This window comes from Pseudochaenichthys georgianus, chromosome 21 (genome assembly GCF_902827115.2).
Source record: "Pseudochaenichthys georgianus chromosome 21, fPseGeo1.2, whole genome shotgun sequence".
Lineage (NCBI taxonomy): Eukaryota > Metazoa > Chordata > Actinopteri > Perciformes > Channichthyidae > Pseudochaenichthys > Pseudochaenichthys georgianus.
Genome location: NC_047523.1, coordinates 9,375,215 through 9,395,515, shown reverse-complemented (window position 1 = coordinate 9,395,515; position 20,301 = coordinate 9,375,215). Strand labels below are relative to the sequence as shown.

The following is a 20,301-nucleotide window of genomic DNA, read 5'->3' as shown; positions in this document are numbered from 1 at the left end:
AAGTCAGTATCCCTCCGCGTCTGAGAACCGTTACAACTCATTACGTCCGTCACAAAACTAACTAACTAACAAAGCTTAAAATGGAAACATTTAAGGTTAACTTCGACCTCCGGGGTGGCCTTACTATGGAGGAGAGGATTGAGAAGTGCCTATCTCCAGAAAAAAAAGCACCTAAACGACGACAATGCTGTCTGTCTATTAATATGTTCTCTAGCTGTTATTGTTGTTGCATAGCAACCATCTCGCACTATGTTTTGTGCAGAAGGCAACGGAGGGACTATTTTATTTTGAACATCATTATTTAATAATAAAAACTATTTAAATTGGAGTGTGTATTTTTCTTTCACATTGCCAGCCACACGTGGTAACCGTTTTTTAAATGCAATATCTCACTTCAGGCCGTGATATACGAATATCTATACAATATGGTTGTCGACACTCCGCTTCGCGTCGGGCCGAACCAAGCCGTAGCACAACAGTGCTGGAGCAGAACAACAGTCTGGAGGAAGAAGTGGGCCGGTCGGAAAATTCACTAGCAATCACCAGTGGAGTGTTTACTGACCTATTTTATATTGTAACACGAAACTTGAAAATGACCTTATTTGGAGAGTCTAACTAAAAATTCATTTAAAAAAAGAAAAACCTATTGACTTGATATGAGGGAGCCCAGAAGTGCTAAAACCCTAACTCCTTTCTGTGTTTAGGACTCATTCCTGCACCTTATAACATCAGTTATGGCGCTGCCCCCTCCTCCCGTTGACAATTTACTAGCGATAACGAGGGCCGGTCGAGATTCCCGGGCTGATTTTTAGTCCCAGTACGCCACTGAACGTAGCTATTATGTAAGGTGCTGGTATATATATATATATATATATATATATATATACTAACTGTGCTTCCTCCCCCACCCCCCCCAAAAAAAGTTGTAAATCAAACAATTGAAGTACATGTTATAAAGCCGTGGAGGGCTGGAGTTTATAAACCAAAGAGTAACCGCCCTGACGGGACGCTGTAATAAGTAAAGCGAACGCACCCGCAAGGACACCTGGCCTCCTATTGGTTGAGGGATTTTGACAGGATTGTTGCACAAAAGTTTCGAGCGCGCACAGAATAAATCTGAGAGCAGAAAAAGTTTCGAGCGCGTACAGAATAATTCTGAGCAGCAATATATCTGAGTGCAAGCGTACAGTTTGAGCACAAGCAGAGCAAATCTAAGTGCAAGCAGGCACTATTTGAGTGCGAGGGCACTATTTGAGTGCGAGGACAGAGTTTGAGGGAAATAAATACATAAGTATGCTCTCAAATTTAAATACCACGCTCTTGAATAAAGATAGGGAATAACCCCCATATTGACACGGACAACGTTAGCGAACTAGTGCACTGCCCACTGCCCACCAGCCACGCCCCGACACATGGGGTCACGCCGGCCAATCACAAAGCTTTGATGCGTTCAAGTGCATTATTCTGGCACAGGAAGATTATGTTATAGGACATTAACGATAAAACAGAATATTGTTGTTCTATTTTTAGACACATCTCGCGATCGACTGAGAAACTTCTACTCATGTTGTTAAATGATAATAATAATAATTACTACCACTGCACAAACAGTGAAAAATGATATGCCTACAATTTATGAATTTGTCTTCTCTGTGGGTTCGATACTCTTCATTCTTTATGCAAATTAATTATTATTATTTTTCAAAATTCGTTTATGATTAATTCAAAGCATTAAAATAAATGAGAAACGGAGAGCGTCGTATACCTTTAAGAAATACGTGGGGGCGTTGTTCATGACCCTTTAGGAAACGCCCCTATAGGAAACGCCCCCTTGCTGCGGTCTGCAGACAGACTCTATTGGATCGACTGGTTGGGCACCCCTGGTCTATTGCCTTAATCAATATCTAGTCAACTCTAAAATACCACATATATGCAATGGCATGATAATATTATTGTGACAAGTGGGGTATTCACCTGGTGTTTCCAGAAATTAGACGTAGATGCAGCCAAAATCGACGAAGGCCACTTTCAAGGTTCGTTTTTCCATACATCGGCAGGCAGTCTGTAAGGGCAATACGACAACCCACACAGCTCTAGTTTACGCTGGTAACGACCTAGAGCACACCCCTCAAGTCCAGAGATGTCATCCGAAGACATGCAGCGATTTCTTCGGTCGTTAATTCAGAAAAAAAAACAAGTGCGCTCTGCCTGGCTACTTTAGCTAGCTGTTTATATTAGCACCTCCAGGAAAATGGCATATTTATATATATATATATGGCGCGCGTTGCATTGTGGGTAGCTCGTGATGTCACTGTGTGAAAGAATACATTCTCACAGCAAAGTACAGCAGTGAACATATTTTGTAGCGTGTAGCGTAAACCTCAACAAACTTTGATTTGTTTAGGTGGGTCTATATTTAAGTTGGCTAAAATTAGTTACAATTAACATGGTACTTTGTATAAGTAACCCCACTTCAAAACATCCAAATGATCCCATTTATCGTAGAGGAAATGAATGCTCACACTGGGTAACACCATCAAATGTAGAGTATTCCATGTCAACCAATTCGATGACAGAACTTCAATTTTTGGAGACTGTTATAGATATATATTAAATATAATATAAAAAAGCCTAAATTTGGTCAGGAAGATAGATTTCTTTGTTATGTTTCAGTAACCTGCCATGTGACAACATGTGTCTTCAGAACATCTTTTCAGAAGTACAAGGACCATTTCCTATACTTCTATATTTTTCCCAATGAGTAGTTTGTGTTCCTGATCATGCGCCTCAAATGTGCCTCAACTTTTGATTTGTATTCTCTTATACCTTTGTGTTCCTCCCCCAGGTGTATGTGTTAAAGAGACCCCATGTTGACGAATTCCTCAAGAGGATGGGAGAATTGTTCGAGTGCGTCTTGTTCACTGCAAGCTTATCCAAGGTCAGCCTCCTGTTCCTATTCAGTGTAACACATTGGTCACATGTGACCCATTATAAAGAGGTTGGCAGTTGGCAGATTGACACAATCACACTTGACACCTGTTGGAGGATTTCTGGAAGCCTAGTGCCGTGTCCGTGTCTCAGACTGCAACCTAAGACTTCCCCCTCACATATACAACTCTATTTGTGATACCTGTCACATTTTGACCTCTCACATTTACTTCTGTGTTCACCTTAACTTAACTTTTCAGGTATCCGCTCGTTTATGACTCACCCACACTTGAATAACTATGTTTTAGTTGCTGTTTGTCTACGGCACAAACAGACTGCATCATAACAACAAACACATTTAGCGACTAGCTGATGAACAAAGTCGAGAGCTATTATTCCCTCAGGAGGGGGTGGAGGCCAAAATGGAGCTTAAAGCTAAAATTCATAATATATATTAATTTAAGCTTAAAGCTTTTTTATAATACTTTTTTTTTTTAAATAAGCATTAAATGTAATTTGGGGCCAAACAAATACAACTCTAAATAGTTGCTAATGTAGCTGTGTGTTTATCTTCTAAAAAGGGATTTGATTGCTAATAAAGTACACACTTTAAGTTGCTACATATTAACTAATATTTTAATGATATGTTAATAACTTTATTTTGTTGACCCCAAGTGGCAAAAAAACAGCTAATGCAACTTTACATTTTAGTAAGTAATTAAAGGTCGGGTATGTCATTTTCGAGAAACCAGCTCGAGTGCGCTAGAATTTGAAAATACACAGCTGGAAAAAATCTGCTACTTCCTTACAGAGCCCCTCCTCCAACACACACGAACGCGCACATGACCAATGAGGGCACGAGATAAGTTTGTGCACAGATGGAAGGCTGACAGGCAGATAGGCCATCCAGTTATTTTAGCCGGTCTAAATGCTGTAAAATGTATTATCTCTTCGATTTACACACAGCATCTATTGCACGTCTGTCCGTCCTGGGAGAGGGATCCCTCCTCTGTTGCTCTCCCTGAGGTTTCTCCCATTGTTTCCCCTTAAACTGTGGGGTTTTCTCTGGAAGTTCTTCCTTGTACGATGTGAGGGTCTAAGGATAGAGGGTGTCGTTTTTCTCATACTGATATTCTGAACAATCTGTGCTGTTAAAACTGCTGTAAAGTGTCTCTACTGTAGGCTATTTTTATTATATGTACAGCACTTTGGCTCGACCAAAAATCGTTTATAAATGTGCTATATAAATAAAACTTGATTTGATTTGATTTAGCTGGGCCGGCTAAAATGATTGGTCGTGCTTTTTACAGTACCACGGCTTCCACAGATAACTTTTTTTTATGGATTTTTTGTCAAAGCACTTCAGATATTCATTGCTATCGGGATGTTAAGAGCATTCCATGGAATATAACAAAAAGTGTATCTCGAGCCGGTTTCTCAAACTTACCTACCCCACCTTTAAGTGTTTAGTTTTTTACCTTGTGAGGATTTACAGCTAGGGATTGGAGAGTAAATCATTTAATCGCAGACTGCGAATAGAAATCACTCACAAGTTCCTTGATAACCGTGAAAACCACTAAGGAGTGACTTGAAGTTGTGGAGGGACGGGAATGATTAAGCATAATTGAAGAAAATAAACTGACACAATGATTCTATGTTTTCTTTATTTAGTTCTCCTTTATATATGCAAGGGGACCTTAACCATTTTAATATATTGTTATGATATCCTTATTTAAGATAATTTGCTTTCACAAAAAATATTGTGATGCAATGAAATGATTCCAGTATGGGTCAGTGCCTTTTACCGAATTGAAGGATATTTTTTAAGATTGTCAGGATAATATCGTAAACAGCAATAAGTTTGAACTTCCTTTTATTCTAACTTAGTGTCTGCCATTAAGTTTAATATTCTTTAGTTTGTGTTTTTAAATGACCAATATATACCCATACCCATACAGTGGGGCAAAAAAGTATTTAGTCAGCCACCAATTGTGCAAGTTCTCCCACTTAAAAAGATGAGGCCTGTAAAATGACAAAACAAAATGAGAAAAGAAAATCCCATTGATGTTTTGGGGTTGTCGCTGGGCAACACGGACTTTCAACTCCCTCCAAAGATTTTCTATGGGGTTGAGATCTGGAGACTGGCTAGGCCACTCCAGGACCTTGAAATGCTTCTTACGAAGCCACACCTTCGTTGCCCGGGCGGTGTGTTTGGGATCATTGTCATGCTGAAAGACCCAGCCACGTTTCATCTTCAATGCCCTTGCTGATGGAAGGAGGTTGTCACTCAAAATCTCACGATACATGGCCCCATTCATTCTTTCCTTTACACGGATCAGTCGTCCTGGTCCCTTTGCAGAACAACAGCCCCAAAGCATGATGTTTCCACCCCCATGTTTCACAGTAGGTATGGTGTTCTTTGGATGCAACTCAGCATTCTTTCTCCTCCAAACACGTCTAGTTTGGTTTCATCTGACCATATGACATTCTCCCAATCCTCTTCTGGATCATCTAAATGCTCTCTAGCAAACTTCAGACGGGCCTGGACATGGTACTGGCTTAAGCAGGGGGACACGTCTGGCACTGCAGGGTTTGAGTCCCTGGCGGCGTAGTGTGTTACTGATGGTAGCCTTTGTTACTTTGGTCTCAGCTCTCTGCAGGTCATTGACTCGGCCCCCCGTGTGGTTCTGGGATCTTTGCTCACCGTTCTTGTGATCATTTTGACCCCACGGGGTGAGATCTTGCGTGGAGCCCCAGATCGAGGGAGATTATCAGTGGTCTTGTATGTCTTCCATTTTCTAATAATTGCTCCCACAGTTGATTTCTTCACACCAAGCTGCTTACCTATTGCAGATTCAGAAATCTTGTTTGTTTGGAGGTGACCAAATACTTATTTTACCGAGGAATTTACCAATTAATTCATTAAAAATCCTACAATGTGATTTCCTGGATTCTTTCCCCCCATTCTGTCTCTCACAGGCCTCTCTCATCTTTTTAAGTGGGAGAACATGCACAATGGGTGGCTGACTAAATACTTTTTTGCCCACTGTATATAGTTGCTTGATAGCCATAGAAATGCATAGCACCATGTCTCACCCCTGATTCTGCCCTGCTGCTGCAGTACGCGGACCCTGTGTCGGACCTGCTGGATAAGTGGGGGGCGTTCAGGTACCGTCTGTTCCGGGAGTCCTGTGTGTTCCACAAAGGGAACTACGTGAAGGACCTGAGCCGTATAGGGAGAGACCTCAACAAGGTCATCATCATCGATAACTCCCCCGCCTCCTACGTCTTCCATCCCGACAACGCAGTATGCTATTTCTATTTATTTCTCTATATTATGCTATACCTATTTGTTGTTCACTAAAATCTTTTGGGGAAAATGACCATTTGTATATCAATTACTCACCACAAGTTCACTCAATTCTTTAAGAAAGTTTTACACAAGAAATGTTGATCAATTTAAGAAAATGGGGGCTGCTTTTTTAACAAAAGCAAACGTATATTACAACAACCATTTACAAAAGCTCACACAACTGTTTGAGCTTTTTGAAACTACTATATGATTTTTTGAATATTTATAGTTTAATTTATATTTATTATCATTAATCATTGTTAATAATTAGACTAGCAGACAGAGAACCGTGGCAGGTTGGTGCCCCGTGTGAGGCCTCACACGACACCACTCTAGGAACAGATAGTGCTAGCAGCATGAAAGCGGTTGATATAATATGCTCTGAAAAAAGGAAATATATATATATTATTCTCTGTTTAGCACACATTATACAGAGGGTGATCACAGCGGCGCCCAGTGACAGTAGCTTTGTTGATGCTTTAGCGAAGTGTCAGAAATCGTTTTCTCAATCAAACTTCATGCTAATGATTCAGAAATCAAGTCTGATTTCTCTCCCCAGTTTGTCATGCATTTCTTCATACGTATATGTTATAACTCCCCCATTATACAAGACATACTAGTATTTTAAACTTGTGATTATTCATGATTAATCACAGATTATTATATTGTGATTACATTTTTTAAACAATTGACACCACTATTAATATATACATATACTAAAAGATAGCACATAGCTCAAATAATTACTTAACACCTTTGGTGAGTAACTGATATTCAAATGATCATTTTGTGAGTTAATGATTACTTAACTACAGCAATAATGTACGATTAACTTAAACACTATACTTTTGGAATATGTGATATTTAAAAAGGTGTTTTAATTCCTCAATACCCTACCTTTCCCATCCTCCAGGTTCCCGTCGTGTCCTGGTTTGACGACATGTCAGACACCGAGCTCCTCGATCTGATCCCCTTCTTTGAGAGACTTAGCAAAGTGGAAGACGTCTACGAAGTCCTCCAGCAGCAGAGTGCTTCCAGTTAACAGAGGCAGGACAATAGGATAAATATTATCACCAGCAGCTGTCGTCAGGGGCCACGGAGGCTGGGGGGCCACCGGCTCCACGCTGCTTCCAACTACAAGGACCACACTGCAAAAAACGCCTCTCATTTAATCTTGTATTCTTACAGTATATCACATAAAAAAGTGAAGGCAATCTTCCAGCAGGGGTTTGATACTTCTGTATTGAAAGTACGCTAATCCAAAGATTCCTTCCTTTTTCTGTGATAAAGACCGAGTATGAGGCTGAATGACTTGTGTAGGTGTATTTGCAGTGCAGCTAGTGTGTTGCTGTTGTCGTGATGTGACAGCAGCGACATGTGTTAGTGTGCTGTAGATTTTGTGAGCAGTTGTTCCGTGCCATTCTACAAGCCAACCATCCTTTTCATTTCAGTATCGCATCTAATAGTATTTCAAATAAGTCCTTGAAGACTGTTGCTTAAACCCCAATAACTTCCTTTTTTCTTCTGCCTAACAGGCCGATTTGTATGTAGTAAAAGACAATCGTTAACTTTAGGGATTCTTGGTCATTTCTATCAAATGTTGTGGCACATTTCACTACATAACAAGTTTTTAAATGTGCTTTAAATACTTTGCACTTCCTGTATGTATGTGGTGGGATAATACTAGTCCAACGTTGCAAAGTGAAGCGTTGTTGACAAAAAAAACGTTATGAGTCAATAATCTCAGAGAATACTCGAGTGCTTTTTTTCATAAATCTTGTGTTTTTTTTTATTAATACCCGTTTTTTTTTTATCTCTGAATATAACCCCTCCCCCAGCTCTGTACTATTTTATTATTTATTTATTCACTTATAGTGGCCTTAACACACAGTCATAGTTTTCGTTTAGAATCTTTCTCAAAAAATATACTACAGCGTTTATATAGACATTTGTATTGATTGGGATAAACCCCTTGAGATGCACCATCTCGTTTTCAAGGGGGTCCCGACAATAGCAACAACTTACAGACATACATAAACAAAAAGACAAAATGAAAAACATGACACACAAGACAAACCACATACAGTCTGTTAAGTAAAATTCAAGCAATGCACACAATCATTACAATTTGAGACAGTCAAGCAAATCAGTTTAATCAATATCAGTTTCATTAATAACAAGTGCAGACCAGTTGAAAGTGAGATGATAGTGCATGTTGAAACCTGCTGTTGAAATGATGCAAAAGATCTAATGGCAGCAGGTAAAGTATTCCAGTCTGTTGGGGCTTTGAACATGAACGCTCTTCTGCCAATCAGAGGGGACAGAGAAATACATCTGAACAGAATGTCTGCCTGTTTGCCTTTAAATGGTGAATAAATGGAATCCATAGCCACTACATGTTACATGACTGATAAGGTTTATTTAGTCAATTCTTATATTACTGCCGTCTAATTATTAATGTGTATTAACCCTTTGATAATGTTGTCTTTAGCATCATACTTGAAAAAAGCAGATTTTTGGAAAGTTCTGGAAAACCTTGGAAAACTCCCAAAATGGTGATATTATTTTTGTATATAAAGTGCAAATATCTGGATTTTAGGCAATCATTTAAATTCGTTTTTAAGGTTATTTTACCTAATGTTCTATTCTTTTTTTTATTAAGTTTTTGGAATACACCTCCTCAGTGTGCGGCCCATCAACAATGCAAAACAATATGTGCAGTTAGGAGGTTTATTTGAAACTTTTTCATGTAAGACATAAATAAGTTTGATTCTTTTAGCCTTATCGCGCTATAAATACAGTTTCAGATGGAAACTCGTGTCGGACATGTTGGATCTGTCCTGATTTACTTTCCCTCAGTCTGGAGCGAGTGTGTGTGGATTTGAGTGTGGCTGCGTCAGTGTTTACACAAAAAAAAGATGATTCGACAAGAAAAAAAACATAACCTGCCTTTAACTAATGATTTAACTTTGTTACTGTATGCAACACAGTATTAACGTTGTGACTCGAGTAAAGGAGAGTTTTGAAATTGCTGCTGATCGTTGTTAGGATTGACAAAAAAGGACAAGTTGAGATATTTTTACCTTGCATCAATAAAGCATGTTTTATTGAAACAGGTCATATTTCATTACAGTAGTTTTTTTTTCTCTCACATCCCAAACACAACATGGCGGAGGTGGAAACAAGGCAAATGGAATATGGAACACATTTTATATGAAAACTATCATTCTCGGCTAAGTTGAAATATTATACCCACTCCATAATAAAACTAGCATTCCCTGATTATCAATCAAGTTTATCAAGTAATCTTCTGATCTATTTCTCTTCTAAATTACCTGATTTTTGGCCCAATGTATTTACATTACAAGCCCTTTGCTGCAAGACATCATTCTCTTCATTCGAACTTTTCATCAAAACATTAAAAAACGATTTCTATACAATGTATAAACGATGAAAGATATTTTGTATTTAATCGATCCTATGGGAGAGGATTAGGACAACATGACATTTCTTTTTCTTACAAAAAGTTAAAAAAAAATGTAATTCGAAGGAAAAAGTCAGAATTCTGAGTAACACGTGAGAATTCTGGGATCAAGGTCAGAACTCTGACTTAAATCTCAGAACTCAAAGAAAATGTAAATTTTTTGTCATATTTCAAAATGGTTGAAACATGTGGCCCTAATCCTCTTCCGTATTCTGATGATATGATGATATGAATACATGGCTGTAATATACTAACTTTTTATTTTCTTTGTTGTAATACGGAAGACTTCAAATCTAGGTCACTGTCAAAACAGCCACACAACACCATTGAAATATAATCTGGTACACACTGAGTGCAGATCAGAATATATTTTATAATAAACTAAGGTTCTAAATATTTGTCAATGGACCAAAATGGCTTCTGGAGCAAAAAAAGTTAATTAAAAAATTGTAAATATATTAAAATTTAAGGACCACATGCACATTAAGTGTGTAATTCTACAATTTTAGATATTTAATAAAAACTATCTAGAACTCTTCACTTAGAATATCCATCCTTGCATTTATTCTAACAATATATATATTACAATTATATATTTCAGCAAAACAACACAGATGAAACCTCTAACATGGGACAATATTTACATCGAAACTTTCTATTATGATAACGGCACTGCTTCAAATACATTCACACACTTTACTATGACGACTTTTATATGAACAAAGAATGTCATAAAGACGACTATAACATTAACTGAAAACTTCATGAAAATCCATCACAACCCTGTTTAAACCACTTGTATAGACATACTGTTGTTAAATATATAAGTAAATGTCAATGTTACAACGTTAAAAGCCTTTCATAATATTCAGTCCATGTCAATAAAGTGATGAAAGATAGAAGAAGTCACTCATGGCTCACCTGGGAAATGTAAAAGGAGAACAATGTTAGACTGAGGAGCAGAGAACCTTTCACCTCATTTCTTTGAATTCACCTCATACCTTTAAAAATGATTTATTAAAAACTGGATTTTTTTTTTATACGTAATCCTGATTATTAGAATCTCTTTTTTGGAAGGTCACCAGTTCAAGTCCCGGCAAGACCAAGTGCTGCCGAGTTGTCCCTGAGCAAGGCACCGTTCCCTACACTGCTCCCGGGCTCCGTACATAACGGCAGCCCGCTGCTCCTAACACTAGGATGGGTCAAATGCAGAGAAACCGTTTCGTTACATAGTACCTGTACTACGTAATGACAATAAAAGTAAAGAAAAGAGAAAAGCATAACATAATGCCTCATCTGCATATCAAGCATAATATTTCACAAAATGTGGAAAACAAAAATAAAGAATGTGTGGGTTTTTACTCTATTCACCTAGGTCAACAACGTTTATAGTACCATTTATATTACATGTTATTCTTAAAAACATGTCATTTTTTAAATTTACGGCTGTTTACGTTTACGATTGTTTTTTGGAGTGATACAAAGACATATCCGAACGTATTATGTCATAACATTGAAACTTAAACCGGTTTTATCTAAATTATCACATTTGCACATTTAAACATAGCTTCTCTGAAACATGTTATGCAAAAAAATATTGTCTTGATGTAAGTTATTTAATTGTAAAAATCTAGTTAAAAATGACCCTACTCTCATTACATGTCACTTGTTAGACGCTTGTATCCAAAGCGACTTACATACTCAATACTGTGTCGCAGGGACACAACCACATGCTGACTGCAGTGGGGTTTGAACCTGTGCTCCCCTGATCCCAACAGCAGCAACTGCAGCACTCATTTTCACCCTCTGTCTGAAACCAGAGCACAGTCTGCTCTGATTGGTTAGCTGGTTTGCTCTGTTGTGATTGGTCAACCGCTGAGAAATGTCCTGCCTCCTATCACATACAATGTGTTGGAGGTCTAGACAATAGAAGCGCAAGTGTTTTTGGGAGAGAAACGCCCAGAGGGATTTTGGCCTTTGCAGACCATTTACATGCACTAAAACTTAACAGCCCACAGGAAAGGGAAAACCCCAAAAAGCATAATAAGGCCTCTTACCTAACCGTACCTAACCTTATCTAACCTCAGGGCAGTACTTGAGTAAACAGACTTAGTTTAACCTATTTGAGAGGTTTTAATTTCTTTAGGATTTCCTGAGCGTGAGTCCTGCTACACGACAGGCTTACAAGCTAAGCCAGATGGTGGAACATGATACTCTTTCATTAAAAGCCAACATTATAAAACTAAAAATAGTTGACTGTCCTCCACTTTTAATGTCTGGAGAAGTTTCTGGGATGCGCTCTGTGACCTGCATGCCTGCACATTCAGTAGGACCATAAACACCCTATATTATTTACAGAACTCGAGGGGCCAACACATATTAGTGCATGTGCAGTGCTAAGTCATGCAACACACTTTAACAAGCCACCCTGACACTTTCAAATCAGTCTGATGGATTTATGGTGGATTCTTTTTTGTGCGTCGAATGCAGATATAGCGTTTTATTTGAAGAGTTTAGCATTTGGCTTCCCTTTCCGCAACACTAATATCTAAAAACATAATATTATAAACATACTAAATGATGCTTTGTAATGGTCTTGTAGCACTGGTTAGTTAAAGTCATTCATAACATAAAGGGGTCCCCCGATTGCCTACATTACCCATAATGCAACACAGTTAATTGTTGCTAAGCTCACAGCTGCCTTTTACTAACATACTCTACTGAGTTGTGTCAAGTTGGAGTCCCCAATTTATTTTAGGCCAGATGAACAAAAACAATAATTGTACCTTCTTTTTATTGTTGTTCTTGAATAGATTCAATTGTGTTTATTTCATTTTTATTTTTACAAAGAAATGAACACATAGAGTAACTCATAACACTAAAAAGCATTATGATAGTAATTATAATGCAAAATGAATGCACAAGTTACTCTTGGTGGTCACTGTGTGCTTTAAAGTGGACCTATCATGCTATATTGGAAAAATATATTGTACGGCCATACCTATACAAAACATGTCTGTGAAGTTTTTTGCTTAAAATACCAAACAGATCACCCATTGTAGCCATGCCTCATGCTGCTCAAACCCCTCTATTCCAGCCCTGTTAGAGAAACGCGGATTGTGGGTCCTTAGCTTGAAAAATTTAAAAGAGGAGGCGGAGCTAATGCCTGATCAGAATTCTACCGGAGATAAAGTTAAATTCTGCTGTGATAAAACGCCATCCTGTTCTAAACCACATCAAGGATTATTTCTGAAATAGTATGGAGCTCAAATGCTTTTTCTCTTGCGGGTTTATCACAAGGTGAGTTCCTTTTTTATTTCCTGCTTTTTAAACACTTGTGCTCTCCAGTACAGGTTAGCTCTGAGTGTTAGCGAGGCTTGCTAATGTGAACAAAGACGAGATTACGTCCAAAACATGCCAGGAATTGTTTCTGATAGCAACTCTCTGTGGCTTCGCTACAGCAAATCTGTATCCGCTCGTTGTACCCCCGTTTTTAAAAGATTTGGGTACGGAGGAAAAGAGAGAGGGTTTTATTTTCTGACGCTGCGTGAGTTCCCCGACGCACCGGGGACACATATTTATGTATAAAAGACATCACAAAGTGCATTTTGCATGATAGGTCCCCTTTAAGTAAGTAATTTGGTAAATGATAATAAAATAAATCTATGCATGAACAACTCCCAACATGTTGCAAAACTAATTTATTTATTTAACAACAGAACTTGAGTACACTCATTTAACTTTAAAGGATTATTAATTTAATTTTGATTATCAAAAACATTACAATGGACATTAACATTTCAATAATGTAATGCTTTCTCAAGAAAACGAATTGTTTCCTGTATGGTTAGAAAGTGATTGAAGGGCATAATATAATGCATATGTTTATAAGTCATTATAGACATGGGCCTCGTGGAAAGATATAACAGACATTAGCGCGCGCACTGCTTGTGATGTGATGTTTTTTTTTGTACTGCTTGTGAACAGCAAACTCAAGTCTTTGTCACTAGCTCCATCTAGCGGTTGTTATTACTTATTTTGAATGGTATCAGTGCTGGACAGAAGTCAGCCTTTGTACTTAGGCAGAGGTGTGAAGTAACTATTTATATTTACTCAAGTATTGTGCTAAATCTGCACGTTTGGTTCTTTAAGTATATATTTAGATGCTAATACTTTTGTACCTTTACTTGAGTAACCTTTTCAATGCAGGACTTTCACTTGTAACAGAGTATTCTTACACTCTGGTTCTTCTACTTTTACTCCAAAAATCTGATACAAGACACATGTTTACATGTTTTACCGAAGTAAAGTCAAAAAGGTAATGGCATCACAATGTACTTCAACAGATGAAACAAGTGAAATAATTAATACTCATTATGCAGAATGGCCCATATATTATTAGAACACCGCTAAGAGTGTTCTTTATTTATTTGCATTTTAACATAACCTCCCATTTTCAACAGAATCACTTTCCTCTTTAGTAACGTTAGTCTTACTACTATGAAAAAGTAGGGTGTTATTACCGAATCTTGTGACATTTTGTCATTTTAAAATGGTAGGTGCATGCTGTACATTCCAATACCCACACAACCAACATATTCATTATGCCAGATGAATATTTAGCATGTCCCAATACACATGTCCAACGCAGTATCCCAAAATGTCCTACTGCCCTCGATCACATTTCGCAGTATGCTGCTGGCAAACCTTTGTGTCTATTCATGTCTGGTTTGAGTCTGACTTCAGCGGCATATTACTACTGACAGCTCTGCCATTGGGATGTACATTATGGTATGTACTTTGGTTTGGAATTGCTTATTTTACTTAATTCAAGATTGAAACACTTTTTCCACCAGTGCACAGATGCTACACTGAAACAAAAACACATTTACTTTAATTAAATGTATTATGTCAACAGGTTCCACACAATTTGAATAGGTTAGTTAGGAAAGCAATAGTAAACCTATTATTTAAACTTAATATTATTGCTTTCAACTAACCTAATACACATATGTGTCATTTTACATAATACATTTATTTAAGTCAACATTTCAGTTTATTTTCAGTGTAATTGCAATCCTATTTAGAGATGTACTTTTACATGTTTGAAAGCCAGTTTAGACGGTTTTGAATGTGCACGGCTCAAATGTACTTGCAGGTCTACTGTATCCAGCCAATACAATTGCCAAACCTGAAGTATATGCATGGAATAGAGTTGATTTCCATACTTCCATGCTCAAAAAGTCGTTTTTATATAAAAGGTAATGTTATAAACAAAACACTCTGCTGCTGCTGCTCTGTGGAAGCATACTGGAATCAGATTTGATCACGTTATCCCGCAAAAAGAATGGCTTGGTGACACACATAGCCACCCAGTACAATGGAGTTATTGAACACATTGAGCAGAACACATCTCCTTTGCACATATTCAACAGTATTAGGCTGTTGGAGTTGCAAGACTTCAAGAAGACTGTGTATGCATATCCTGTCCCCAAAGGGTATAATAGCTACAAACAACAATTATGGTTGGTGTTTCCAGAGGAGCTAGGGGACCAAATCTAAAATCTTAAAACAAATCTTAACACGAAAAGCATTGTTACAACATAGAAATCATCTACCAAACACACATTGCCTGATACGGAAGTGTAGTATCGCCCTGTGGCCACAACAAATATTTTCCTCAGAGTCCGGCGCACTTCCTGGGGGCTTGGCTGACATCCCCACCATACGTCATCTCACATCATTCAGAGCTGATTGGCTGTAAGTATGTGTGCCGCGAAAAGTGTAGTGTGTGAAGAGGAGACGAGAGAGGTGCTGTGAGGCGTCCTAAAACCCGGAAGTAAGCTGCGCATGGCTTCCCTCCAAGCCCCCAGGAAGTGCGCCGGACTCTGAGGAAAATACTCGTTGTGGCCAAGGCAGAAGCACTTTAAGCAAATCTCAAACATATAAAGGTAAAGCCATTTGTGTTTGGTAGATGATTTCTATGTTGTAACAATGCTTTTTGGCAATAAACCTTATACCGTTGGAAAGCCTGTTTTCTTACCTTTCCAATGGAACCACATTTGTGAGGAACAAGCATGTGTGGGATGAGGAGGAACATTATGTTCAGAGCACTGGAACCTCAACATGTGGAGGAACATTGGATTGTAGGGTCAGTGTGAAGAGGACGCAGAGAAGGCTTTGCTGATTGCTGCACCGATAGAGTGGGAGTGGAGAGGATGGGATGGCCCCCTGCAGTCCTGACCTGACCTGGGCTGCTGTCAGAGTGACCGACACAGCCACGCTGGCTGACCTGGGACACATGCTGGTTGAAGAATGGGAGGCCATCCCACAGCAGAGTGTGAGCCGGCTGGTGACAGCACGAGGAGGACAGGCTATTGTGGCTGTGTTTGGTTCTTCCACACGCTACTGAGGCTGCTTGTTAAATTCATCAATTGTTAATAAATCAATTGTTCCCAATATGTCTTTATTTATCAGACTTCAATCATCCAATCCACCAAACAACACCACATACTCAGCTCTGCTGCTCATCCCACACATGCTTGTTCCTCACAGATGTGGTTCCATTGAAAAGGTAAAGGTATGAAAAGGTATACGATTAAAACAAATGTTAACACGAAAAGCATTGTTACAACATAGAAATCATCTACCAAACACACATTGCCTTACTTTTTATGTTAAGTTTACAATCAAGTTTTCACAACACTCTTTTATGGACTTATGACAATTGAATGTCAAGTAAACTGTTGCAATAGAGAGTTGCCAACAGCAGGTTCTTCTTTTACTTACTGATCACCCGCAGCTGGGCTCTGCTCTTTGCTCTCCCGGAGGTGAACTCCACCCCCCCCCCCATGCTGGGGGAGGTGTGTCTGAGGGTCAGTCTGTGCACCGTGCCCATCTGCTCCAGCAGGACCTGAGCGCTGGGCAGCAGTGGCTCCCCGTTCAGAGTCCACTGCGGAGCTTTGAGGACGGGGACGGAGACCTCACACTCAAAGCAGGCCTCCCCGGGGGTCTTCACCTCCACATCCTGCAGCTCTCGGACCAGCAGCTGTGGCTGGGCTGCTCAGGGAGAACACAGAGGAAGAGGTTAGGGAAGTGGGAGTTTGTCAGTCAGAAAGCTTTTGAATGTATTGTACTGATAGGTACATAGGTATATGTGGTGATAGGTAGATATTTCCCGGTAACATCTCAAATCAGAATCCGTGTTTTGGTTGTCTTTACAAGGGCTCTATTCTGCTTTTTGGGGTTTTACTTTCCTGGCGTGTCTTCTATAGGTTTTTGTGCATGTGATGGTCTGCAAAGGCTAAAACCCCAAAGTTCCTCCAGAGGGAGTTTCTGTGTTCCACGCCCCCCCCCCCCCAGTCTGAGAAACACCTCCATTTGAGTCCTTTGTTTACTTCCGTGACATATGTACATATATGAGTAACCCTTGCGCTTCTATTGGCTAACTCTCTCTCTAATACATTTTGCGGGAACGGCTAAGGGGCAGAACAACTCTAAGCGGTTGACCAATTACAACAGAGCCAGCCCGCTAACCAATCAGAGCAGACTGGGCTCTGGTTTCAGACAGAGGGTGAAAAGAGGTGCTGCAGCACAGGCAGTATGAGAAACATAAAGAGCTTTTTGAACATTAAAGCATGGAGACCTGTCACAGTAGAGTCACTACATACTGATATACACCTGAACATTATAGTAATAGGGCCCCTTTAATTCTCAAGATAAAGTCACTAACTTGGGGCTGTTTGAAATATCATACTAACATGCTTTTACTACCAGGTGTTAAATAAAGCTCTGGTTGTAGTTCATTCCAAATGCAAAGTATGAGATGCCGGAAACTACATTCAAAAATAATTTCCAAGCATGACAAGTGGGCTTACTAGACAATCTCAACCGGCCCACAATGCATTGCGGCATTTCAGACTTTCCGATGTTGGAAGTTAAAATAATTAAATCAGCATTATAACGAATATTACTGCTGGGTAACTCCCCTCAATAGAGTAATATAACATGTAGTGAGTGAGGGAACTTACAATATTAATTTAGTAACTTTTACAATGTGATCGTTACAGTCATGGGATGCATAAAGACATGTTGCTGGAGTATCCATATTTAGTCATTAAATTTAGTATGCAATGTGCTGTACATACAGATTGACTATGAAATATTCAGTACGTCTGTATGCCAACATATACTCTTAGTATGTACTGCAGCTGCCCTTTCAGTATAGTAAGTATGTACTGTTGCCTGTAGTATGCATAAATAAGGACATATTACCTTATCCTAACCTAACTTGGAGCCTTGAACTTTGACCTTCTTGCTTGTTGTTTTTTTCTGCACATTGGATTGTGGGTCAGAATAGGCAGGAAAGCATGCTAGCGACATACTGCAAAATGTGATAGGATGCAGGAAGACAGTCTGGTGTCTTTGGCTCACTGCATTTGTCATACTATGTATAGGGACATATTGCATATTTGTTGGCATATTTGATACTAGGGTAGTACAGTATGGGTATGGACACACAGGTCCTGTCTTACCTGGGCATATACAGCCTTTTTCACAGCATACACTTAAAATTGTCACGGTAGAAAAATTACTGGTTGAATTAGTAACTTGGATCTGTTCTATTTAAGTTAAGTGACCCAGTCAGCCACGACAGTGTTAAATAGACCAGACATGCACCAAAACAGCCTTATATTTAATAATCTGATTTTAAATAATATTACCGTGTAATGTCATAATGTAATAATTTAGTTCACAAATAACTTATTGAATGCATGTATGTATGTGTTTATTTATTTAACTATTTATTGCAATGGTGGTCCTCCATATGTGAGGTGATACCAACTATAAACAGCCATCTAAAATAAAATCAAGGATGATGCAAAAGGTCACTTTAAGTTCGATCAAGCCAAGGGTTAAATAATAATGGCAATGTGTAAAGGGGGGTACATTTTGTGTTGTCCCATTCCATGAGGCTATAATACATGTAGTAGCTTTGCTTTGCCAGGAGATGGAGCTCTGAGCTTATGTTCGATGATCCCCCCTCCCTCTGTTGTATTACCATGTACAACAGAGGGGTCTCTTATGGCGCTTTTCCACTGCAGGGCCTTGTTCGGCTTAGTACGGTATGGCTAGGCCTCGTTAGGCCTTGTTAGGCCAGGCTCACTTTATGCTGTGTTTCCCTTACAGTTTAGGAACTGGGGTAGTATCTATAGCAGGGGTATTTAACTAAAATTCAACGAGGTCCAGTTAGAGAAAATCTCCCCATGCAAAGGTCCGGAAGTTGCTTTATGAATTAGTGTGACATATATTGAAGTAGCCTGCAGCTTTATCAACGTCTGCGTGTAATCAACAACTGACTGCCAATCAAATAAAGAAAGTACAATTCAAAAACAACAATATGTATTGTCAATTAACATTGAACTATACAGATATACAGTAAATACTGTGGATATGTGTAATGTTCCTCTGGCTGCATTTAAAAATAAAATAGAGAAAATAAATAAAATTATTTTTAGATAAATAAAATAAAGTGTCAAACAACTCCACAGTGGCAAAGCCCCGGGGGTGGATGAGATCCGCCCAGAAATGCTGAAGGCTCTGGGTGTTGAGGGACTGTCATGGTTGACACGTCTCATCAACGTTGGAAGTCGGAAACAGTACCGAAGGAGTGGCAGACCGGGGTGGTGGTTCCCCTTTTCAAAAAGGGGGATCAGAGGGTGTGCGTCGAAAGGAGCCAGTTGAGGTGGTTCGGGCACCTAGTTAGGATGCCAGGCACGTCCAGCTGGGAAGAGACCAAGGGGTAGACCTAGGACCAGGTGGAGGGATTATATCTCTTCGCTGGCCTGGGAGCGCCTTGGGATCCCCCAGTCAGAGCTGGTTGATGTGGCCAGGGAAAAGAAAGTGTGGGGCTCTCTGCTGGAACTGCTACCCCCGCGACCCGACCACGGATAAGCGGGAGAAGATGGATGGATGGATCCTGCTAAAAAGAGCACCTGGTACATTTGTATTTAAGATATCTATTGAAAGTCAGTTTGCCTATCTTTCCTTACTGCTTTGTGTTTATATCATAACATTAAAGTGAAATTATATTTCACTGTGAGACGGAAAAAAATAAACTTACTTTAAATTAAAATTTAGCAGTGCTTGAAATTGGTCATGGACTTCTTACCCTCCACTGTGAGTTTTGCAGAGCATGTATACTCTCCAACCTGCACACTGTACGTGCCCGCATCATCCAGCGCCACCTGCTGCATGATCAGTTTGCGGTAGCAGCCCTCGCTGCAGATCTCGAAGCGTTCAGAGGGCAGGATAACGCTACTGCCTTTGTACCAGCGGATGCTACATCTGGGGTTGGACACGGTGCAGTCGAGCAGAACACGCGTCTTCTCCAGGGCGGTCGTATCCTCTAAAGGCTTCACAATGTTGACCGGAAGCTCTGCAATGGGAAACAATTATATTAAGACTGATCAATATAAACTTGATAGAAGACTTCAATTTTTCCTGATTTTTTTTCCGCAAAGTAATAAACCTTTAA

General features: G+C 39.3%; 2 protein-coding genes across 6 annotated transcripts in view; one reads left to right on the top strand and one right to left on the bottom strand.

Annotated features, from left to right (window-relative positions):
- LOC117466805 (carboxy-terminal domain RNA polymerase II polypeptide A small phosphatase 1-like) overlaps positions 1-9,396 on the top strand; it is a 38,784-nt gene extending 29,388 nt beyond the window's left edge. For both annotated transcript variants that reach the window (XM_034110266.2, XM_034110265.2), the window contains 3 exons: positions 2,846-2,938; positions 6,050-6,235; positions 7,194-9,396. In XM_034110266.2, the coding sequence (XP_033966157.1) occupies positions 2,846-2,938; positions 6,050-6,235; positions 7,194-7,322 (408 nt within the window). In that variant the 3' untranslated portion in view covers positions 7,323-9,396. The remainder of the gene's footprint in view (positions 1-2,845; positions 2,939-6,049; positions 6,236-7,193) is intronic.
- Positions 9,357-20,301, bottom strand: part of obsl1b (obscurin like cytoskeletal adaptor 1b) — a 48,491-nt gene continuing 37,546 nt past the window's right edge. For all 4 annotated transcript variants that reach the window (XM_034109525.1, XM_034109526.1, XM_034109527.1 and 1 more), the window contains 3 exons: positions 19,936-20,202; positions 16,554-16,823; positions 9,357-10,685 (listed from right to left, as the gene is read on the bottom strand). In XM_034109525.1, coding sequence (XP_033965416.1) covers positions 10,675-10,685; positions 16,554-16,823; positions 19,936-20,202 — 548 coding nt within the window. In that variant the 3' untranslated portion in view covers positions 9,357-10,674. The remainder of the gene's footprint in view (positions 10,686-16,553; positions 16,824-19,935; positions 20,203-20,301) is intronic.